The 23,334-nt window shown below is 54.5% G+C and overlaps 1 protein-coding gene across 1 annotated transcript in view; it reads left to right on the top strand.

The window, feature by feature from the left end:
* Positions 1-23,334, top strand: part of TEX264 (testis expressed 264, ER-phagy receptor) — a 40,716-nt gene that overhangs the window by 8,723 nt on the left and 8,659 nt on the right. Inside the window, exon 4 of the mRNA XM_009639338.2 lies at positions 1-155. Within this exon, the coding sequence (XP_009637633.1) occupies positions 1-155 (155 nt within the window). The remainder of the gene's footprint in view (positions 156-23,334) is intronic.

Raw genomic sequence — 23,334 nt, forward strand, 5'->3', positions numbered from 1 at the left:
AAGAGCAGATCAAGCGGTTCCAGAAGTATGGCTTCAAGATCTTCTCCTTCCCTGCTCCCAGCCACGTGGTCATGGCGACCTTCCCGTTCACTACGCCATTGTCCATCCATCTAGCAGTCAACCGTGTCCACCCAGCCCTTGACATCTACATCAAGGTAAGCCAAGTGGGGCATGAAGAGCATCGCATGTGTTCGGTGGACTGTCAGAGGCCTCTCTTGCTGACAGCTGACAGGGCTGCTCTGACGTGTCATCTCTTGATCTATTCCCTTGGGCACTACCATCAAGATCTCCTCCTTTTGCAACTTGGCAGGTAGTTCCCCAGCAGGGATGTCCTCCCGTTTGCTCCATAGGCGCAGGGGTGTCTTTTTCTGCTGTTTTGTGTTTACGACAACCAAGTTCTCATCTGACAACTTGCTGCTCTTCTCCTTAACGCAGAGATAAAAGCTGGTTTTCTTTCCCCTTGAGTGTCTTGCTTGTTGTTAGGATCTGGCAGGTATGTGCCTCTTTGGTGTAATGCATCGTGCCATGAAACTTCTGTTTCAAGTGCCAGCCTCACTGGTGGGGCAGGTGTCTTCTGCAGGAGTGGGAGGAGAAGTTAGAAACTTTCTGATCTGTAGGCTTATGAAGACTTGGTTTCAAGAAATACATTGAAATTTGTGGCCCTTGGCCCTGGCTGGGCAGCGGGCTGCCATGGGCTGCGTTTGCCCTTGCCCCTGAGCAGAGCAGGTGGACATCGCCCCTGCTTCTGATCTTTTTGAAACCAGCTCTGCTGACTTGCTCTCACTGCCAGACCAGCTGCAGAAAGGGTGTTCCCAAGTAGCACATCTGACACAGACACCTCCAGATCCGGGCTTTCCAGGGAGTGAGGATGGTCCTGGCCAGCTGGGTGATGGAGGGAAAGGACCATTCTTCCTGGTGGGGGAGGGTACTGGGGAGGGACCGGTGCTCAGCCCCTGGCTTATCTGACTGTCGAGTTCTTCTGCTTTCGTTTTGTTCGTGTCGAAACGCACTATTTATAAACTTGCTTTTCCTGGCGAAATTCCCAGCCCTGTGGGGGAACCATGCAAATCCCTCCAGCCTGCGCTGTGCCGCAGGATGGCTGCCCGGGTGCCAGCCCCAGAAATTCAGCCAGGGGCTCTTTGCCGACCCTCTTGTCCGCCCCGGCCTTAGGGTGCCTGCTGGTACCGGCAGAAGATGCCTTAACGCCGGCAGTGGGCAAGACGGCCGCTGATCATGCCGCCCCCGGTGCGGGAGAGCCGTTGGAGAGCAGAACCGTCCCTGTTCTCCTCTCCTCGCTCCATTCTCTCTACGTCTCTTCCTGGAGCTCTGCCGGCTGTTTTGGTGCGGGGGGTATTGGGCTCTGCTGCCAGCCCTGCGGCGGACGTGTGGGTGTACAGGGGGGGCTGGCATGGGTGGGAGCATCTGGGTGACTGTGGGAGCGCTCGGCGATGCGGGGCTGACGCTGCCGTACTTGGGGAAAGGTCCCGGCGAGCGCATCTGTCGCATGAGAGATGGAGTTGTTAAAGCTAAAAAGGGAACCATGGGTTGTTCTGGGAGCACCTGGCAGTGTTTAATGGGAGCGGCTGATTTAGAATTAAAATAAATTACTGAAAGAGTACGGAAACACAGCACCCAGGGCCACGTGCAGAAGGAGGAGACACGTTTTGAGCTGTGCCCCAGTCCCAACAGCACGTGTGTCAGGGTGTGTGCCTGCATCCATCCCCAAGTCCTGCAGCAGATCGTGGCACCCCTGCCTGCGCTAGACCGACCCCAGGGATGCAGGCAGGGAGGCGGTGGGGTTGCCTTCCTGGCATGGGGCAGAGGGGAGTGCATGCTGCCGGTCCCCGCATGTTGCACCATGGGGATGCCCTGGCCTCCTCCGATGTGGCATGGGGGACTTCGGAGGAGCATCCCAGCTGCTTCTCCTGCATCCCACTGGCTGGACCGCCTGCGCCCCTGGGGCTGCACTGGCACTTCCTGGGGTGGAGGGAGGGGGGAAACTTTCATGGAAACAGGTGACCTGTGCCCGTTTGGTGGTGGGAATGGGGGTTGCCATGGAGACAACTTCTCCAAATAGCATCCTTCATCCCACCCCCGGCGCTCGGCTCCCTTAAGCAACCCGAGACAGCAGTGAGACAGAGATTTGCTTTATTTATTTATTTCACGCTGTGCCTGCTTTGAGAAGGGCGCTGTTAATGAGAGCTGGGGGTCAGGCCTGCTGAGCGTGCGGGTCCCCCCGCTGCCCTCCCGTCTTGGTGGCAGCAGGGAGAAAAGGGATGGGATGGCAAAAGCCAGGAGGCATGAAAGGGGGCTCAGCGGCAGAGATGAAAATCTGGCTTCCGTGGAGAGAGGGAATTAGCTGAAGTGGAGGGAGGACAGCATGGCTGCCTCGTCATAGGAAGGAGGAGTGGGAGAGCAGGGGATGGAGGGAGAGGTGGGGGAGGCAGGGAGAGGGGAAGAACGTGCGGAGGGAGGGTGGAGAAAGCTTTGGAGATGCTGAAAAACAGGGGAGGGGAATGAGAGGAGAAGGAGACTGGAGGGGATGTGTGGGGCAAAGGAGCTGAGGGTTTGGGGGACCAGCTGGGGGAGCAGGACTGCAAGAGGTGGTGGGGAAGTCTGGGCCCTCCGGTGCCTTTCCCGCAGCATCCCCTGAGGATAACTGCTGGGGATGTTGGCCCCCAAGGCTGAAGGCTGGTGGACATGGAGGGGCAGTGTGGCTCCCTCTGGACTCACTGGTGCTGCTGAAGTTACTGGGGGTGCCTGTGGCTCAGGTTTCCCAAGCAGTGCGGGTGCAGTGGTGCTGACTTCCAGCAGTTAACGTGCGGAGGGAGGGTGGAGAAAGCTTTGGAGATGCTGAAAAACAGGGGAGGGGAATGAGAGGAGAAGGAGACTGGAGGGGATGTGTGGGGCAAAGGAGCTGAGGGTTTGGGGGACCAGCTGGGGGAGCAGGACTGCAAGAGGTGGTGGGGAAGTCTGGGCCCTCCGGTGCCTTTCCCGCAGCATCCCCTGAGGATAACTGCTGGGGATGTTGGCCCCCAAGGCTGAAGGCTGGTGGACATGGAGGGGCAGTGTGGCTCCCTCTGGACTCACTGGTGCTGCTGAAGTTACTGGGGGTGCCTGTGGCTCAGGTTTCCCAAGCAGTGCGGGTGCAGTGGTGCTGACTTCCAGCAGTTTGGGCTTTGTGTATCCCAGTCTGCTGCTGCTGCTTTGGAGGGACAGGGAATATGAAAAATAAAATTTATAACAATAATTAAAAAAATAAATAGGATGTTGAAGTCTCCTTTTGTTAGGGATGGAAGGGGAGACAGGCTGGCATAGAGCAGGAGGCATTGTGGTCAGGCTGCCCTTGCAGCATGCCGCCTTGCCCCCTTGGCTTTTGTGGGGCTCAGGGGCTGGCATTTCCATGACTCTGGGTGCAGCCACGGCCTTTGGGAACTGTGGGGAAGTGACTGCAGCTGTCCCCAGCAGGTAAGAGGACATCCTTCCCCTGGGATGGCCAGCTGGCAGCAGCAGTAACTTGCTGGCTAGAATCGCCTTTGGAGAAGCCCAGGAGAGCCTGCTGGCCCATTGCTCCGAGTGCAGATTATTTAAGGCACAGGCTGGGGTTACTTAGTGTCCCTCAAAAGCATTTCTTCCCTAATAGCTCCTGCTGATGCTACTTCCTGCATCTCTGTATCTGTGTTGGCATCTAGCAGGCACTGCCAGGCAGATGGGTCTCCCAGCCTCTGGGCTCCGGTGGCTAATCGCATCCAAGACGGAGCTGGCAGGTGTCTCCCACTGTGCCCCTGGAAGTGACTGGCTCAACCTGGCCTCTTTCTGACTCTACCTAACCTGGAAAACTGGGATTTAATCTCTTTAGCTGGCCTTGAAATTTTTCAGCAAAAACCCAGTGCTTTCCCTTCCCCTAGGCTCTCTATTAGGACATTCCCCACCTCCATGGGCTGGTGAATCACTGCGCTACAGTGCACATCTTGAGCAACAGTGGCCAGCACGGGCTCTGTGATGCCAGGAAGGATTTGGGAGGCTATCGGGTTGGCTGCTGCCTGGCATGGGCTGCCGCGCTCCTCCCTCGCCCCACCCCGTCTATGGGTAGCCAAGGCAGGGTGCTCCGTAAGGTGCTAAAAAGACATGGCTTGCTCCCATTTACAGCCAGGGAAATGTGTTATTCCTTCGGCCAGTAGCTTGGAGCAAGCTTTACTCCCGTTGTCGGCTATGGCAGTTTAGGATGCAGTCACCTTTTGTCTCTCTCTTTGATAAGCTAAATATACAGAGCTTGTAAAGTCTTCCACTGGCATATTTTCCAATCTTAATTCCTGTGTCTTTTTTTTGGACCTTTTTCTGGATCTGTTTTCAGCTTAGAAAGTTCTCCAACTTGTCAGAAGCACAAATGGATGCTTTATTTCAGCAATGGTCTTATTGCTATGGTGCACAGATCTATGGTGGAGACCTTGTCCCCTGCCCAGTCATGGGTTTGTTCTGAGCCAGCTAACAGTGACTTCAAGCACGTGCCACCATTCTTTGATGGAGTTGTAACTTCTTGATTAAAAATGGGAAATGGTACCAAGTCCTGTGTCTTCTCTGAGTTCAAATGAATGGCACATAGTTTATCAGTCAAGCCCGCAATTGCCAGAAAAATAAATCATGTTTGCCAACATTACCTGACAGCTGTAAATGTGTGTTGGTTGGCATTAATTGTGCTGGTCTCCTCTGCTTCCTGGTGATCTGGTCCAGTTGCAGCCATCCATTTATTTTGCCTTGGCTCAGTCTTTGCCTGACCAGCCTGTGCTTGCCCAAGTCAGCAATTTACCCATTTGAATATTGGCAAATACAGGCTGCTGTCTCTCCTGGGATGTTCTAGCATCTTCAGCTGGCCAGAGATCACCCTTTGACATGTGGATGGCTTGTCAGCCAGGACTTCACCGTGTTTTAAATATATGTTATCTGGACCTGTGAGCCATGTGTTATATCTTCACATGGAAGAGCAAACATTTCACCTGCATCCTCTGCCCGTGTTGTCTGGCTTTGTTCTAAATCCATTGCAGAAATACTTGCTGAATGCTCCTCCCTTCTTGGTGGTGCCACAGAGGTTTCCCCCAGCTGATGTGTCCAGGATCTGTGCCATCCTTCAGACTCTCCTCCCCTACCCGGCGCCCCGAACAGCTTAACGCGAATGGCTTTCTGTCTGTAGGGGACTGGGAACCTACACGTGGTCCTTTACGGCAGCTAAGCCTTGGTGCCCAGCGCCCTTGTGAGTATGGCTGCCCCTCGTCTTTCCCTTTCTGCTCCCCTGACCGCGCTGCCATGGCTGTGGCTTTCTGGGAGATGGAGCTCTCCATCCTTCTCCTTCCCTTTTCCCATGCCCCAATGTGATCATGGGGATTGGTTTGCAGATGCTTTGAGAGAGGTTTGGGGGGCTGAGGAGAGAAGGTGGTGCCTCGGCTGCTTGGGTAGGTGGGATGACCTTCAGTTTAAGCCCATGTGCACTTGAATATGGGTCTGTAGAGATCCCAGGAAGACAGGAGGTTATCTGATGCTGCTGTTAAGCAATCCTCATGCATCAAATAAAAACGGGGGGGGCGGAAAAAAAGCCCTTGAGAGGATTTGACGTGTCTAACTCGTATTGATGGCAGAGACAAGACCAGAGCTGACAGTGTGACAGGCTGCTGGGCCCTGGGCTGGCAGGGGCTTGGAGTAAGGATATAGACTCTGGGGGAAGTGTTTTGGGAGCCTTTGAATGTGTCTGCACGGGTCACAAGCTGGGCTGTAGGTTGGGTCACGTGTGGCTTGCGTGCTGCAGACGGACCTTGCTAGCAGTCAGTGCCCACTGGTTGTGTACCTAGGGGCTGCAGCAGTGGCAGCTTGGGGCCAACCCCAGTGGTTGTCCATCAGATACCTCTGGTGTGGGCGTAGCAACAGAACGGTAACATCTCCAGTGGGTGGTACTTGGTTGGGGTGGGGAGGTGGCTGATGATGGGGGGTGTGGATACTGGGACCGGATGGTGCAGACAGACTCTGGGTGGAGGGTGAGAGTTTTTTCCTTTCCAGATTTTTTTTCCTTTTGTCTTTTTTTTTTTTTTTTTTTTTTTTTTTTTTTTTTTTTTTTTTTTTTTTTTTTTTTTTTTTTTTTTTTTTTTTTGACCTTAGCATTATGGTCTGACTCAGAGTGCGCGACAAGCCACCACCATGCTTTTGCCCCACTGGTGATTGCCAGCCAGCAGTAGGGTTTGGAAATGAGGGGGAAGAAGCAAGACGCATCCTACTTATTTTTGCCTCTTAGGAACAAAACCCAACTCAAACGCTTCTCTGGCTTGGTTTATCCTATGTCCGAGGAAGCCCCTCATCGATGTTGTCTTCATTGCCTGTCACTCATATCTGCGGGTGCTGAGTGGTGGATTGAGTCTCTCTTCTCCTTTAGGAACCCCGTTGGGCTTGGGGATGTGTTGGCTGTTTGCAGTGGAGCACAGCCTGATGCTTGCAGCATCTCCCTGCAGCCAGGGAAACCAAGGCACAGGGACTGTCACATCCAACCTGCCACGTCCTGCTGAGGTCTTCCACTACTGCTCATGGCCACAGGAAAAGAAGGGAGAGCAGAAGAGGGCAGTGCCAGAGATGGCTTTGGGCAACTGTTTCTGGTTGCCTGGTGAGCGTTGGGGCGTGTGATGGTGCGCTTTTGAGTCCATCATGCTCCCTCCTCTCGCCTAGGCTTTATGCACCCAGTTACCGCTGCTGGTAAAAGAGGTGATGTAAGTAGATGAAATTCGGGCTTTATCTTATTTTAGGGGAAGACAGTTTAAGGATGGGGGTCCCAGCAAGCTACAAGTCTCTCCCTACCCATCCCTGGTTCCCCACTGGCCTGGTTGATGTTGAGGATGAGGGCCAGAGTGCCAGCAATGTTGGAGGGCACCCTTGGCTGGTGTGTGCTCTCTGCCCGGAGCCAGTGAAGCTCTTGATCTTGGGCTGGGTGGGAGGAGCAGGTGAGGGATGGGCACCGCGACACTCCAGCTTGAGCCTCTCCGGAAGGTGACATGCAACTGCAAGAACCGCAGAGGGAACCCGAGGTGTCTCTGCACAGGCTTGGTGCCTTTGCAGGCACGTTCATCTCCTGCTGACCTGCACTGACAGCTGGTTTTCAGTGGCCTCTCTCCAGCAAGGCCGCCCGTTCGGTGCTGGTTGGCAACCCCCAGCTGCATGTCACATCACATCAGTTGGCGTGTTTGTGGCAACTTTTATTTATTAAATATTTTTAGTGACAAAACCCTACAAAGAAGTTTCGTCTTGCGAATGACCTCGCCTCCAGCGCTGCATGGGGGAGCAGGCAGGAGAGGGCAGGACGCCCACGAGGTCAGGCTGGGAGCCGAGCTAGGTGGAAGGGATTTTTGGTGGGCAATGTCATTTAATGCTGTAGGGACCTTTGGACCCAGCTCAGGGTCAGCTCGTGCAGTGGAGCAGGTCCGTTTAACCTGTGTCTGCAGGGAAACGCGCTCCTCCTGTGCCGCTAATGGAACATATGGGGATCTGGGGCTCTGCGTCATGTCTCCTGCCACTCGCAGCAGGCATCCCTGCTTTCCCACTTCTCTGGAGGAATTTGGCAGCCCCAGGCCAGAACTCATCTGCTGTCAGTTTTTCCCTGGTCCTTGCGGGCGGGTGGGCAAGCAATGACTTAGCACTGGCCATGTTTTATGTTCAGTGCTGGGCGCTGCCCTGATGGAGCCATCATGGCCGACTTGTGCCAGGCAAGCCAGCGTGTGCTGGTCGCCGTGTGTGCTGGCTGCTCAGCACATGCTGGCACCATACCTGATGCCCTGCTGCCCTGTGCTTGCAAGCACCTTTCCTCTTACAATCATGTGGCTTCTGTTTTGGCTCTGCTGTTTGGTTGCATGGGGGCAGGTGTAAAACTGCAGCTCTGGCAGCATCGCTGCTTTGAGCTGAAAAGAAGTTTTCTGGCCAGCTTTGAGCTTCGGTAGTTACAAAGGCTCCTTCCCTGCCTCTGCAGTTTGTCTCATGTGTGAAACCACCTGTTTTTTCCCAACTTCTTGTTGACTCTGTGCAAGTGTCTGCCCCAGCAGCAGGCAGAGAAGTCCTGGTCCTGGGCACCGTGGCCTCCCCGGTTATAAATGATCACAGAATGGGAGCAGCCCAGGTTGGAAGGGACCTGGAAAGACTGTCTGGTCCAACCTTTCATGGGAAGGGGAGCCTGCATGTGGTTATCTAGCACCCGATCACATCTTGAAAGCCTCCAGCGATGGGGACTCCACCACATCCCTGGGGAGGTTGCTCCAGCTGGCAGCTCAGCCCTGGCTCTCTGCTGCTGTGGGTGCTTTCCTGTGACATCCAGCATTTTGTTCCTATTACCATCCCAGCTCCTTTTTCAGGAGCATTTCCAAAGGCAGCTCCTGGAAGGAGAGCAAACTTCAAGCGCCTGCATGCCAAACAGCGCAGGCATCCCTGATGGTCTGACAGCCAAAAGCCTGGCCTAGTGCTGCCTGTCAGCCAGTGGTCCTTGCTGGGGGACATTTTCATCCTGGGAGGGAGCAAGAAGCCACCTCACTCTCCCAGCTGCCACTTTGGAAAGCTGGGGCTCGTAGCCTCCTAACGACTTAGCCAGCCTTGTAAAATTGTTACAGAGGTGAAACTGCTCAGATACAAAGATTTGCTCCCTCCTCGCCTTTGCAGCAAGGATTAATGATCACGGAGGAAGCTGCGGATGCTTCATACGGCTGTCCAAGGGAGAGAGAGAACTGGAATGGTTTGCCTTGGGCAAGGAAGGAGAGTAAAATACTATGGTGCTTTTCTGACAGATCACTGTATTGACTCAATCTGTACATGTGCTTTCCCCAGATGTATTTATAGAGAATCCCAGAGGATGCAATCGGCTCAGAAGGTTTTCTTTGTCAGGTGTTGGAGATAGGTCCAGCTCTCTCAAGCAGCGATACCATCCCAAACCTTGTGGTCTTCCCTCCTTGCCAGCTAGTCAGTTAATTCAAGGATGAGATTGATCTGACTCTCTGCAATTATTTTAGGAGGGTCCTAATGAGGTTTTTTTTGGGCTGGTTCTTCCCTGTAGCCCTCTGAGCTAGACCTTGCCAGCTGTGCCAGGCTTGAGAAACAGCAAAATGAACCCGATCAAATGTGAAACAGCTTCTTAGAAATACTGCTCTTTTCCAGCAAATGTTGTTGGCCCAGTTTCCCTGGCTGTGAAGCTTCTGCTTTGAAACTTGTGGAGCAGGGAGATAATACATTTGAAAGCCGTGGCATTTTTACCTCCAGAAGAGGGACCATTGTGCTATGACTAACTTGCACTTTTTCAATGCTAGTTAGGTATAAAATGGTAGGAAAGGCCCTGCTTCAGGGAGGGCAGGAGAACGAAAACATTTCTCTTTTGCACTGAGTCAAAATACGGATGGATGAATCGCGAGGTTGGGTGGTGGTCAGATCACAAGGATGAAAGAACAAAGTCGGTTCTTGCTCCTTCCCGTGCTGAGAGCTTATGTGCCATAGGTGAGGCGCTGGCTTTGGGGCTGCATTGGTGGCTGGAGCACTGGTGAGGTGGCTGAGCACAGCTGTTTGCTCCGAAGCAGAGGGTCACACTGAAAATCCCTCAGGGTCTCTTCTTTCAACAGGGAGATATATATATAGATATATAGATATATATATCTATATATATTAAAAAACCCTGTCATCTCTGCCTGCCTGCAGCAGACGTTGCCCTTCAGATGCTGTTCGAGTTGATGCCACTGTGCGCTGGAGGTGTCCTGAGCTGCTGGTCCTCATGACCACGGCAGGCACGGTGATCTGTGGAGCTGCTCACATCTTGGGGAAGCTTTCATGGGCTCAGTGTGTGCTTTTCCTTTGTTGATGCTGTTGCCTGGTGGCTGTTGCTCTGCCCACACCCATAGGGACTCGCAGCCTTTGTGGAGTGGGTGCAGGGTACAGAGAGGTGCAGTGGTTCGGTGCAGACCTTCGTACAACCAGTACATCCCGTCCTGCTTTGAGGAACAAACACCCAGTGCCAAACTTGGGTTGTCCCAACAGGTTGTGGAAAATCATGCTGCCAAATCCTGGCCCTCTTGAACTCCTCCAGATTTGCTAAGACCGGGTTCAGCTTTGTGGTCTCCAGCTGCCTCTGCCGTTGCAGGGCTCTGGAGCAGCTTGCAGCCTGGTCTGTGAGCTCCTTGAAAGAGGAAGGTCAAGCTGTGCTTAATTATTGGCTTGCAGGCTTTTGGAGAGTGCCTGGGAGCCCTCATCTCCAGGACTCCTTTTGTCCCATTTCTTTTCCAGCATGTGGCAGCTTAATCAAGCCTCTCTGCTTCAGCCAAACTGGGGAAAATTGGAGCCTTTAGTAGAATCATTGGCAGTTTGTAACTCCAGCACCCATGCCTAGAGCTGGCAAGGATGATTCCAGGTTAGAACTGCCCCGAGGCAGGTGGTGGAGGTCTGCAGCCTGGTGGGAATGTCTGGGCTTCCTGCGCTGCTTCCCCTGCTCCATCCCAGGCAAGTGACAAGCCTCTTTGCCTTCATGGCCAGCAAGCTGGGTGGGTAGGCATCTGGCACCTCTTTGCCCAATCACATAGGAGTGGGAAAAAGCATTGGTTCCCCTGCTGTCAGACCACAGCAGGCAGAGGAGGCAGCAGCTCCCTGGGGACTGGCTCAGGGATGAGTCAGTGCTTGTCTTCTGTCACCCTTGAGCTGACTTCTCTCAGGATCTCTTCTGCGGTGTCAGGTATTGATAAGAGACCAAAGGTACCTGTTACCCTCAAGAGTGGATCAGCACCTGATAGACTAGTGCCTCCGGATGTGCCGAGGCAGCATCCTGTTTCTTTGTCCCCAACCCACCTGACGTTTGCCTTTCCTGGGCTCCTCGATGCTCTGGTGAGCCTGAGGAGGTGGAAGCTCATGCCTGGCTCGAGCAGATGCATTTCTGCTGGGTTTGTTGGAGATACGTTCTCCCTTAGGTAGGGTGCCTCTACCCTGCCAGGGCTGGTAAGAGGGCTGGGGCTGTAATGCAAAAAAGGATGTACCTCCAGCACAGAGGAGAGGAATGAATCTGCCTAAGAGTTTGAGTCCCCATCCCTGAATTTAAAAATTTAAAAGATGGATAGACAAGGTGCTTAGGGACAGGGTTTAGCAGTGTAATGGCAGTATTAGGTTAACAGTTGGACTTGATGATCTTAAAGGTCTTTTCCAACCTAAACGTTTCTATGATTCTAAGAGAGGAGATGATGATGGAGAGTTACTTCCTCTTCTAAGTGGCAGAGAGAAGCTGGAAAGAGGTTTCTGTGCTGACTTGGAGCAGAGCTTATGTACAGCTTTTGGCACAGGATCAGTTTCCTGTGGCCGCCATGTCCACTTCCTCCAAAGCTCACCTCCTAGGGGGGTTCAAAATATGGGTATCCTAGCCTGTGTGCAGAGGGGGAGCTGAGGAAGGCTTTTGGAGGCTTTCAGGATTGTAAGCGCAGCCCGGCTGCAGCAGAGAGCCTGAGCTCCACCCCAGCTTGCACCAAGGCAGTGTCCGAGGGGTGCCAGCTGCCAGCCTCTCCAGGGGTGCCGGGTGCTGAGCCAGCACAGGGAGGGGAGGAACTCACAGCCTCTGGCACTGGGATGGCAAAACAGAGACACAGGGACCATGAAATGGAGTCACTGGAGGGGCTTGGGGTATGCTTATCTTCCAGGCCACTGACATCTGGATTTTGCACGTCTACATTTTGCCTGGCTGCGTTTGTCCTAAAGCTCAATGAGGCTCTGCCAGTCTGAGGCTGAGCTCCAAATTAAATGACACTGAATGGTGTGGCTTTACATTTCAAAGAGTCTGAGGGAGTGGAAGGATGCCTGGGAGTTTCTGGCGCTATGGAGTAATTGGGGTGATTTTTTTTTTTTTTTTTGGCTGCTTGTACTGTGACCGCTGGGTGCTCGCTCCACAGACGGATCGTTTTACCTGTTCATCTTCTGTTAATGTGAGAAATTATAACAACCCCGCAGGGCTGAAGGGGGGTTACAGAGCCAAGTGCGGCAGGGAGAGCAGGTTAGTAACCACTCTGCGTCCCTGACTCTGACTGCTTATCGCAGTGATAACTTGTGGATGGGCATGTGTTCACATCACAGGACCCCTGGAAACTTCTGCTTCTGTCCCTCACCTTCCACACACCACTGACCAGAAGATCTCCTCGTATTTTTAAAGCTGTCACAATGTCTATTTCCCTTATCTTCTCAACTCTGCGGGGTGGATCCTAAGACAGAATTGCTGCTTGAAAGTCAAGGACAGACCTTTAAAGCAGCTGGGAGAGTGGTTGGTCTGGGAGTCCCTGTCCCAGCGCAGCGCTGGAGGTGGTTGCCTTTCACATGAAACCCAAAGGGGTGTCCTGGCCCTGGAGGGATGAAGAGGGTGTGCTGTGACTGTTCGCAGAGCAGACCTGTCCACAGCTGCCTGTCAGCTTCATGCATTTGCTGACAGGCTGTATTCCTGCTCTGTGGGGTTGTAAGGCACCCTGGGAAGGCTGGAGGGAGGGAAACCGTGGCCTTGTTCCCGCTGTGGACACCAGCGTTTTCTCCCTGCCACTGGATGGCCAGTTACTCTCAGCTGCTCCTCTGGGTTTCATTTCTGCCGGGAGCTGATGGCAGCTCCTTGACATGCAGAAAGGTAGATATCTATCATCTGCTGTGGCCAGCTGCTCTTCTTTTCACGCGGTGTGGATTCACAGCTTGGGGTAGCGTCTGCCCAGCGGTACAGTAACCAGACCATGAGTTGGCAAAAGCTTATCAAGAGGTCAGTGTCGGAGAAAGACTTGCTCTGGCACTTCTCTGCCGAGAGGTTTGGGAGACGAGCAAAGCAGAAGCAGCTGCTATGGCTGCAGGAGCTGCCTGATGCTGTGGGCTCGCAGCGGAGGAGTGCAGCCATCGGCTGCTCTCTGTTCTTGCATCCCCCCTCCTCTTCTCTTGCATGCGTCTCTAGGTGCCGTGTTCACTTGTCCCTTCCTTGCTCAGTTCCTGCCTCCCTGAGAAGCCCTTGCCTGTTTGTCTCACCAGTTCCCCTGCAAAGCTGTGTCTCCCGGTGGGAGCTACTATGGGACCCATAGCATCAGCTCAGCTCTGGCTTTATGCTGTGCTGTGGGGCACAGGACCAGCATCCAAGCCCTCCTCTCTTGCTAGCTTAGACCCAGCAGCCTTCCTGGGACAGGGCTGCAACGGTGCAGGGCAGAGTCTGCTCCCTGCCCATGACAAGCTGTGGCTGCCTGGGGAAGGGTGGATGGGGACAGAGGTGCAGAGATGCTTCCCCAAAGTCCTCCCCTTCCTCCAGGTACCCAGAGCTTGAAGCATGGCACTGTGGTTCTGGGAAGAGGAGGGGTGTCCTCCAAGGCAAGCTCTGGTGGCTGCGGCATCGGCTGATGTGCTGCTGTTGATGATATTACACAGGGCTGCCCGTGGTTTGGGGTACCTGGGAGAGCAGAGCAGTGGTGGAGATGGGGACCTGGCTCCCCAGCAGGGAAAGACCTGGAAGGCTGAGTGGCACAGCGCTTTCCTGGTTCATGCAGCACCTCTGGGAGCATACAAGACCTAGAAAGCCTCAGGCTTGTGTAAGGGCAGAGTCAGGCTGGGCTCTATCCTTGCCTAACTCACTTTCATTTCATATCCTGATTGATCTGCACAGTCAAACTCAGAATCTTGTGCTGGCAGAGGAGCACTTGCCAGACTGCAAAGGTCGCTGAAAGCAGCTACTCCCCTCCCCTGCTGCCTCTGTTGCCGGCAGAAGAGCCTGGCTTTGGAGGTGCTTGGCTTGTGTCCCCACCAGCACCACCAGCCATTGCCTCTCTGGACACCCCGGCACACTGCGGTGGTGTGCTCAGCAGGCGCTCTTCTCTCCAGAGCAAGGTAATGAGCCCCCTGGGACCCTGCACCGGGCTCCCTGTTGGGCCAAAGAGGAGGAGGTGAGGGCTGCAAAGGAAAGGCAGGTGCCCGGCCCCACCTTGCCTCCCCATGCCTGCTCTGGGCAGGGCAGCTGGAGAGGTCAGCCAGCACGTGCAGCTGCCAAAATAGCATATCCTGGCTTGAGGGTGTCTGGAGCTGTCCTGAGGTTCCTGATAAATTTGCTCGGTACCGCTTGCTCGCCTCCCTTACCCCCTCCTTGCCTCTGCCTGCATTTCCACCTCCTCCTGCGTCGCAGGCAGCCTGCCATCTTTTTGCCTTTTGCTTTCTGCCCGCCAGCACTGTTTGTTTGCACTGGGGATTTCCTCAGGCAAATCGTTACCGCCAGCGGCGTGCAGTGGCTGGAGGCTCTGGGGGCTTCGTTAGCCGAGCTCACCGGCGGGAGTCATCATCACGCTGTGGCTCACCAGAGCTGCTGGCTCTTTGCCCTTTGCCTCGCAGGACTGCCAGCTTGTTGGGGGAGAGGTGCAAGCTCTTGGACATGGGGGCTTGAAGACAGCTTTTGTGGAAGCCTGTGGGGAAATGTCTCTTGTTCATTTATAAAAATGCAGCAAGGCGCTTGTCCTGGGCTCTGGCTTGCTTTTAAAATGCGGGGATGTCTGTCCCCAAGGCAAGGGAAGGAAAAGCAGGAGGAGCAGTGAACCGTGGGGGAGCAGTGGCCTGTGGGCGAGTGTCCTGCAGCAAAGAGCCTGGGAGGGATTCCTGCCACCCGAGGTGAGCCTGGGACTCCCTGAGCAGGAGGTCAGTCTTTCTCTACTCCTATCTGTGCTTAGCCGATAGCTTGGAAAATCCTCCTGTCCTGGAAACTTGCTTTCTGCCGTCAGATTTGCTGACGTGTGTGCAGTTGACATGCTGATGGACATAATGATCATCTTATCCATTCCTTCTCAGCAAACCAGGCTGAAACCCACTTGATCTTCCTCTTTGGTGGCCTTCCTTGCCTTCTACATGAGGCTGATAAGCCTGACATTAAGTCCCTATCCGTTGGAAGGGAAGGACTATTTTGTCTGGGAATCAGGCGGTTGCATCCCAGCTTTGCTCCAGGCTGCCACTGGCTTTATATGCGCAAGTTCAGCAAGGTTAGGTTCTTCAGCTTCCCTTTTCAGCCTTCTCAGCTGTGAAGGGATGGTGTGAGGCTGAGCTTAGCTCATCGTGAAATATATTCCATGAAGCCCGGGAGCCAGGGGCGTTGCAGAAAGACAAGGTTGTTCAAAGAGGTAGGAATGGATGAGGGGTATTTGTTCCACTGCAGCATTTTCTTCCAGGGGGTACTAATGTGACACATATGCTGAGTTTGTCCTGGTGACAAACAAGCTGTGGAAGAGCAGCTGGAGATGCCCGTGATCCTGGGAGGATGGCTTGTGGAGCCGAAGAACAAGAGAAGAGGGCTGAGATTTTCCAGGGGCAATCCGGACCTTGGCTCTGGAGGCCAAGAGCTCCCACATGCTGTGGGCACCAGACAGTCCTGCTCCATCTCTGTTGCTTTGGTTTTGCCACACAAGGGTTTCATCACAGGCCCAGTTACGGGTGAGGATGCATGTGAGAAGGTTGGGCCTCCACTGGGCCTCCCTGTTGCAGAAGGGCAAGTACTGAAGCAAGTGGTGGCCTAGGAGATAAAGCCATCAGGGTGGGTTGGGAATGTCCACCTGGATGAGGAGCCCTCCAGACTCTCAGCTGTGAGTTAGCCATGGAAGAAGATCTCTCGCCACAAGAAACAACCTGTTGTTGGGCGTCTCGAGGCGGGGAGGATGTTGTACTCTAGGCTAGGGCTTACTCTCCCTGTGAGCAGTCTAATGAAGACCTGTGTTTCAAAGAGGCTCCTTTCACCTGCATGATCCATGGCATAGGGTGGGAGGCTGCAGTGCGATGGGCTGCCTGGCCAAGGCGGGACGGGCAGGAGAACGTCTTGGGTGATGATTCCTTTCCTGAAAGGCCTTGCCTTGACAAGAGGCAGAGAAATTGCCACAGCTGCTGCTCCTGGCAGCCTCGTCGAGGCAACAGAGCAGGCAAAGCAATTTAGCATCGCTCCAGTCATCCGTGATGGCAGAGATCATTGCATCAACCTCTTCGGCTTTGCGATTAATGCTGAAAAAGCATCCTCTGAGGGCTGGAAGGAGAGCGCTGGTCCCCAGAGACCCGCACTCTGGAGCAGAAGCAGCCCTCTCCAGCTGTGACCCTCTTCTCCCACAGTCTCATCCTCTTCCTTTTGAGCATGGCTGTTGACCCACACGCTCCTGTAGTGATGGAGATCCTAGGGACAAGGACAGGAATCCAGGACTGGTTTCTCAGGGGAGGAGAGATTATGTGGTTTTATGCGGATTTCTTGTCTTAGAATGAAAATCCAGTGTTTGAGCTTTCTGAGTGGTTAAAACCAAAGTCCCCTTCAGAGAGCTTGTGTGTGGTAGTGGTGGGGAAGGAGGAGGAGAGGAAGGGATGCGGTTGGGGTCTGGTAGGAGGAAGGGTGTGAGAACAGATAGTGGAGCTCTGGGAAGCTGGTGAGAACCGTCTCCTCAGCTGGCTTCACTTACCCATGGTGGGCACAGGAGCAAGGCAGAACTTGGGGACATGAAAAACACTGAGTTTTTAGGAAAATCAGGGGGTTTTTAATGCAAAAGTTTGCTTCACTTCTGAAACTCTGCTCCAGGACTAATTACTACCAAATAACCGTGACACCAGGGGGGACCCAAGCCCCATGAATTGTGTGTCTTTGCACCATCTGCTCCTTATTCTGCAGGTGACGTTCCCGTAGTGGGGGGCAGTAAAACATGTCCCTGGAAGCACTCGGACAGTACCTGAGCGTGTCTGGGCTGGCAGCCTTGTCCAGGGCTTGTCCTTACCTCACGCCAGGGGCTTTGGCTGCCCATGGCTACTTTCTGAAAGGTTTTATCTTGCTGGGACTTGCTGCCCGGCTCATCTTTTGAAGGTGGGGGATGCTCCTGGATGTGCTGCAGGATTTTTCTTGCAGCTCAAGTGGGTGCTGGAAAGGGGAGGAGGTCCGGAGCACATCTGTGCCTGCAGCAAGGCAGGGTTGGAGCTTCCTCCCTTTTGCTGGAGAAAAGAACGGGAAGGAATCTCCATCTCCATCCCGGGGAGGAGAGAAGATTTGACGACTCTCACAGCAGCTTCCAGTGGGACCTGGGAGCCTGTGCCTGGTCCCCATCAGCTCTCTTGGGGTTTGGGGACCTCCTGTACCCACCAACCCACCTGGGCTTATTCCTTCGCCTCTCGGTTTGGCTGTGCCTGACAGTTGCTGCCGGGGCGGGAGCAGCTGGGTGATTCGGCCCCAGGAAGTGCAGGCAGGCGGGCAAGGTGTAAATTGCATGGCGGTCTGCCTTCGCCAAGGTGAAAATGAAAAACTCTCCCAGCTATCAAGCCTGGTGTTTCACGGCTCCCACAGTCCACATGCGCTCCCTCTCACTGCTGTGGAGAGGCTTTTGGGGGCTGATTTTCACCGGCCTGTCCCAAAGCCACGGCACTGCCATGTTGGCAGAGGGGTGTCCTGGCTGCAGGAAGCAGGGGAAACGGGAAGTGCTAATTGCCAGGCTCTGTATTTTGCTACCTGGAGGATTTGCTATCCTTTGGCGAGACTTTGTTTTCCACTGTTGTAGTGCTGGTAGTGCCACTCATTTTTCCTGCTGGCTGACGGAAACGGCCTTTTCTTGATTGCAATAATATCACCTTCTGTTTCTGGAACACCTCGCAGCCCAGAGGATTTGAAAGTAAAGTGCACGTGCGTGGGAGCAGTCTCACCACCTCTGAATTGTGAGTTTTTCCAGGCTGGGAAGCAGCAGCTGTTTCGCAGCCCTCGGCAGCCTGGTGTTCACGGCTGTGCTGGAGCTGGCTTGGAGTGCCGGCCGTGCCGGGAGGCAGGGCCTGCCGACTCCATGTGCACCCTGCTTGAGCTGCAAGCTGAGATGTTGGGGTTTCCTTGACGCTTGAGGTGCTACTGGTGCAAAGCAGGTCCGCCTGCCTCTCCCTCCAGCAGCCTGTCCTCCCTCCTGCCCAAACCATCTCTTGGGCCAATGGTTCCTCCCCAGCCCCTGCCTGACTCCTGCCCCTTGTCAGGCAGCCCTGGGCACCCAGGCTTCATCCCTGTCTCCCGTGGTCAAGCTGTGGCTCGGCAGGGAGGACCAGAATCACAGAAGGGTTTGGGTTGGAAGGGACCTTCGAAGATCATCCAGTCCAACCCCTCTGCTGTGGGAAGGGACATCTTTCACTAGATGAGGTTGCTCAAAGCCCCATCCAACCTGACCTTGAATGCTTCCAGTGATGGGGCATCCACAGCTTCTCTGGGCAACCTGGCCCAGTGTTTCACCGCCCTCATCACAAGCCATTTCTTCCTTATGTTCAATCTAAACCTGCCCTCTTTTGGTTTAAAACCATCACCCTTGTCCTGTCACTATAGGCTCTGGTAAAAAGTCTGTCCCCATCTTACAAGCCCCCTTTGTATACTGAGAGGCTGCAATAAGGTCTCCCTGGAGCCTTCTCTTGTCCAGGCTGAACAACCCCAACTCTCTCAGCCTTTCTCCATAGCAAAGGTGTTCCAGCCCTTGGACTGTTTCCATGGCCGCCTCTGGACCTGTTCTGACAGGTACAACTGCCTTGTGCTGGGGACCCCAAAACTGGAGGCACTGCTCCAGGGGGGGTCTCACGAGAGCGGAGCAGAGAAGGAGCATCCCCTCCCTCAACCTGCTGGCCACGCTGCTTGTAGTGCAGCCCAGGAGATGCTTGGCTTTCTGGGCTGCAAGTGCATATTGAGACCAAGTTTGAAACCTGGGGAGGAAAGGGTGCCTCTAGTTTTTTGCTTTCATCAGCTTAGACTTGGGACTGAAGCTGTGTTTAACCTCAAGCTGCTGCCTGGGCAAGGAGGAATGGAAAAAGGGACATCCCCAGTCTGGGTCTGGGACTGTGTGATGACCCAGCAAGGAGTCTGTCCCCTGGCTGAACTGGGAGAGCGCCGAAGGGCTCTGGGTTCTGTGCAAACTGAATTGCAAGGCCTCTCTGCACTACCTAGCACCCATGGTCTAAGATAAACGGGGATGACACACTGAGCGTGGAGCATGTGAGGAAGCGAGGAGGATGTGGCACACAGCGCGCTCCCTCCGGTCCTAGCTGGTGGCTCAGTTTCAGCTCTAATTTTAGCAAGTGATTTTAGCGCCCTTTGGCTCCACACGGTTTTGTTGTTTCTTGAAAATCCCTGGGACCAAAGTGTCCGACCCCTTCACCAGGAGGAGGAGAGGATGGATGCCTCTGGTTGGAAGGAAGACGTGGGGGAGTCATGTTGCCTGAATAGGCAGGAGGTGCTGGCGTGAGGGGCTGCCGGGTCCCCTGGGTGTCCCCTTGCACCCTGCTGGGTGCCAAATTACTTGCCAGCGGTAATCGGGGTGGCCCAAGTGCTGGCAGCACGGGCAAGGGGAGGCTCATGGCAGTGCAGAAGTGATGATGCTCTGGCTGGCTGTCCAGGGGGATGCTGGTGAGCCCCCCCAGTGATGGGCACAAGCCCCCCAATGTGTTCGCACCCACCATTTCTTCCTCCCCCAAGTGCGGAGGTGTAATAAATGGAGGGTGGGGAGCCCTGGTGCAGCAGGGGGCTGGAGGGGTGTCCCTTAGCATTCCCCCCGTGCTCCCCCCAGGGCAGGAGCCAGACACCCACTCTGCATCACTGGTATTCAGCGAGTTGTACCTGAGGCTGACGGTCCCATTTGGTAACAGGGCGGACCTGGCTATAAGTCAGCGGTGGGCTGACCCCACTCTCCAGCTGCTTCTGGGAAACCCCCTCACATGGCTGGTGTCACTCTGGAGTCGCAGCCAGATGCAGAAGGAGCCAGCCCCGCGTGCCTGCCATCCTTCTGCTTCATTGCAATGGTGGCAGCACGTCCCACCGCCATAAGAGCATGAAAAGCCTCTCCCCTACTGTTCTCACGGCCATCGGCCCTGAAATGGCAACTCAGTGGGCTGGCATGGCTTAACCATCACCCTGTGAGCCATGCCAGGAGGTGACGAGTCGGGGGGGCTGTGGGGCCAGAGGGCTTCTGGCCAGAAGTGGGGCAAGGACAGCAGCTGCCTCCCCACCGCCTTCCTGGTGGCCCTAGAAGTGTTTTGGGGTAAACAGTGGGTTCAGCTGGAGCCCAAGCACCAGCATGTCTGGGTATGGCAAGGATCCCAAGAGCATCTGCAAGGCTCATTTGCTGATCTCCTAACAAGCTGAATTCTTCCAGCAGTGGGAGATGAAGCAGATCCAGTTGGTGGCATTTAAATTCCTGAGCAGGCGAGCCTGATGGAGTGACAAAGCCGGTCCCTGCAGTGCCCCAGCTTGCCTTCTGCATCCCGGCAGGTGCCAAGGGGCAGGGCACAGCGTGAGCACCCTGCCACTTCCTTCCATTTTGGCATGATTCTGCTGGGATTTAATGACTGCAGGTCATGTCTCGGCCACCTCATCGTTTGTCCTATAGCCCTGGGACTGCTCTCCTGCCCACCCAGGGAAGTGGGGGTATCCTCCAGCCAGGAGGCCGTGCCTAAGCCATTCTGTGGGCAGATGATGGGGTCTATTCCTTAATGGACAAGTCAGGAGAGAAAAATTTTTGCTGTTGGGGAGGTGCCACCTCCTGCTTCTGGGGAAGGTCTCCTGAAATCCTGATTTAGTGAACAATCCTTGTCGTCCTTTCTGATGCACAAGGCCAGGGGTTGCTCCATTCCTCGAGGGAGGAGGCCAACATGGAGAAAGTCCTACACAGAGCTGGGGGCGGTGGGGGATTTGGAAACAACCCAGTAAAGGCTGGGCAGGGTGTTATTTCCTCTGGGAAAGAGGAGTGCAAGAGCCTTCCCCTACATAAAGCCTTGACCCAAGAGGGTGGTGAGCAGTACCCCACCACGGCCCTCAGATGGGCCAAGAAGGAGTTGGCTTCATGAGAAGCAGTGGGTTTGGCGTAGCAGGAGTACGCCAGAGCTGGTGTGCATGTCAGGACTGAATTGGTGGGCTCTGGATGCATTGGCCTTTGCTGTGTATGTGTAGCTTGACTGTATGGATTATATGTAATAAACCCCATGCTTTGGGTACCTGGCAGAGGGTCCTGCATATAAATAAGCCTTGCGCGCTGCACTGCTACTTCCATCTTTGCTGGCTGTAGGAACGGTGAGCTCCTGGTGGAGGCCGAGAAGGGAGGTGGCACGGCACGACCTTGCGAAGGGATGAGTCCCCTTCCCTGCCCTACTTACTGGATCCTGCTGTCCTAGCCAAAAGCCTGGCCCCGACGCCATCCGCGTCCCACTGTTCACCTCTCGCTGAGCTCCTCTGCCCGTGCGAGACTGCATTTGATTTGACTGGAGGGCTCTGCCTTGCAAACTCCACATCCACCTTGCTGCTCCATCTGTTAGCAGCACACTTAGTGAGGGGCTTCCTTCTCAGCTGCAGAGTGTGTTATTGCCTGTTGAGCATCTCTGTTGTTTTGCCATGTTGTTGAGCCTTCACTAATTCGCTCTCTACTTAAGCCTTTGCCTTTGGACTCTGCTCTCCAATCTCTCTGGGTTGTTTCTTTCCCTTGCAGCAGCCTTGCAGCCTTCCTCTCTGATGGGATAATCCTAAGCCCGCTCTGTCCTATGCTGACACCTGCCTCTTGGTTGCACTTTGCTGCACCTCTGCCTGTGGTTGCCTGGCTTCTGCCTGCCTCCTGATCTGCTTTGCGATGATCACAAGGGCGATCTCCCTTGCATCCTCTTTGGATGATCCCCTTATCCATTTCTTTTTATGAGCCCCTTATCCGTTTCTGTTGTCCCAGCTCCACACCTCATTGCCTCTGCCCTTTCCTCAAGTCTTTATGGAGCCTCATCCCTTTGGTCCCAGCCCGGATGGGACGGCATTCCCAGTTGCCACCTCCCTGCTCCTTCTTGGGGTCCTCTCCTGAGCCCATCTGCCAGTGCTGAGCTCTGCAGCAGCCCTGCCAGGAGCTGGGTTGCTCCATGAAGAAGCGCAGAAGCAGAAGCCAGCTTGCTAGCCTGGCTCCCAACTTGATTTGTAGAGGCAAAAATTAGGACCACCAGGCTCTGGTTTTCCTCCATTTCCTTTTAGGGAAAACCATGGATGAATTGGGAAGAAGTCAAGTATTAAGCATCCTTGTAGCTGTCCATAATGAGGCAGGTGCTGGTATTGACGTTGAGTGTCTGGCCACCTCAGCATCATCCCACCGATGTGGTCCCTGGCCATGGGCTTTGGCTGTGAGGCACCTGGGCTCCTCTAGCTTAAGGGAGAACAAGCTGCTTCCCATCCTGGCAGGGTGGAGCATCCTCATCTCTCTTACAGGATAATCCTTGTGTCTGAAGCAGCATTTGGCTCAAGAGCCAGTCTGGGACCCTGCTTTTTACAGATGTGCATTTTTATTCCTTAAAAAGGCAACGATTCCCACGTTTTGTGTGTGTGTGTGGGACATTGTTTGTGCGAGTCGCTACTCCGGCTGTGTAATTGGAAGGGAGTTGTAGCAGCCTAGATAAATTGTAGGGAGAGGGGGTATGTCCTGGATCTGCTCTTTAGGAATCCCATGGTGGGCTTTGGGAAGTCAGCTTGGGATGTCTTGGAGGCCAGATTGGAGCCCTGAGGTTTTATACTGGTTAGAGACCTCATATGAATTTAGTGAAGGTCTCTTTGCTCTAAGATCCTTCGAGTTGTCCCTGTCTGCATTAAGTGGTGCGAGGCCAGCTGGATGCATCCAAAAAACCTGTGAATCTTGGAGATACCCATCTCTGGTATGTGTTGCAGTAACCTAAAATAACGAACTGAGCTGAAGATTGGCTGATGGGCTTGTGGTTGGTAGAGCAAGGGGCAGAGCGTCAGGGAGGGTTCTTGTCTGCACTGTTGCTGAAAAAGCAGGATTGATATGAGCCGCCCCTGCTCTGCTGCTAAAAACAGCCCAGCTTGTTTGTATTTAATACAGTTTTGATCTGCGTGTGTTAGTGTTTCATCTACCTGCGAGTGGGAACTCCGGGCTCCAAGCGCCTTGAAAGCCCGCCCGTGTCCCTGCCAGGGGGGACGTGGCAGGGAGGAGGATGAGGATAGTTGAGATAGGGAGGAGGAAGAGGATAATCGGGGTGGTTGCGGGGATAAATAAAAGCTGTCAGTGATTTGAAAAGGGGAAAGAAAGAAAAAGAAAACCCGCTGAAGAGACGCTCTCCCTTCTCACACAGCTTGTAATCAGCCACCCCCTCTGCCAGAGAGCAGCTGGGGGGGGGGCGGGCAAGGAGGGGGTGGCAAGAGGGGTCCAGCTGCTCCTCGGCCTGGCCCCAGCACCCCAAGAGTCCCCGAAGCCCTGCCTCGGCCAGGACATGGCCCAGCGGGGGCCGTGCCCCCGTTAGGGGTCCCTGGCAGGCTGGGGGGGCTGAGGTCTTCAAGTGTGCTGCCGAGGGGAGGTGAGGAGAGGAAGAGGAGGA

This window comes from Egretta garzetta, unplaced genomic scaffold (genome assembly GCF_000687185.1).
Source record: "Egretta garzetta isolate BGI_Z169 unplaced genomic scaffold, ASM68718v1 scaffold215, whole genome shotgun sequence".
Classification (NCBI taxonomy): Eukaryota; Metazoa; Chordata; class Aves; order Pelecaniformes; family Ardeidae; genus Egretta; species Egretta garzetta.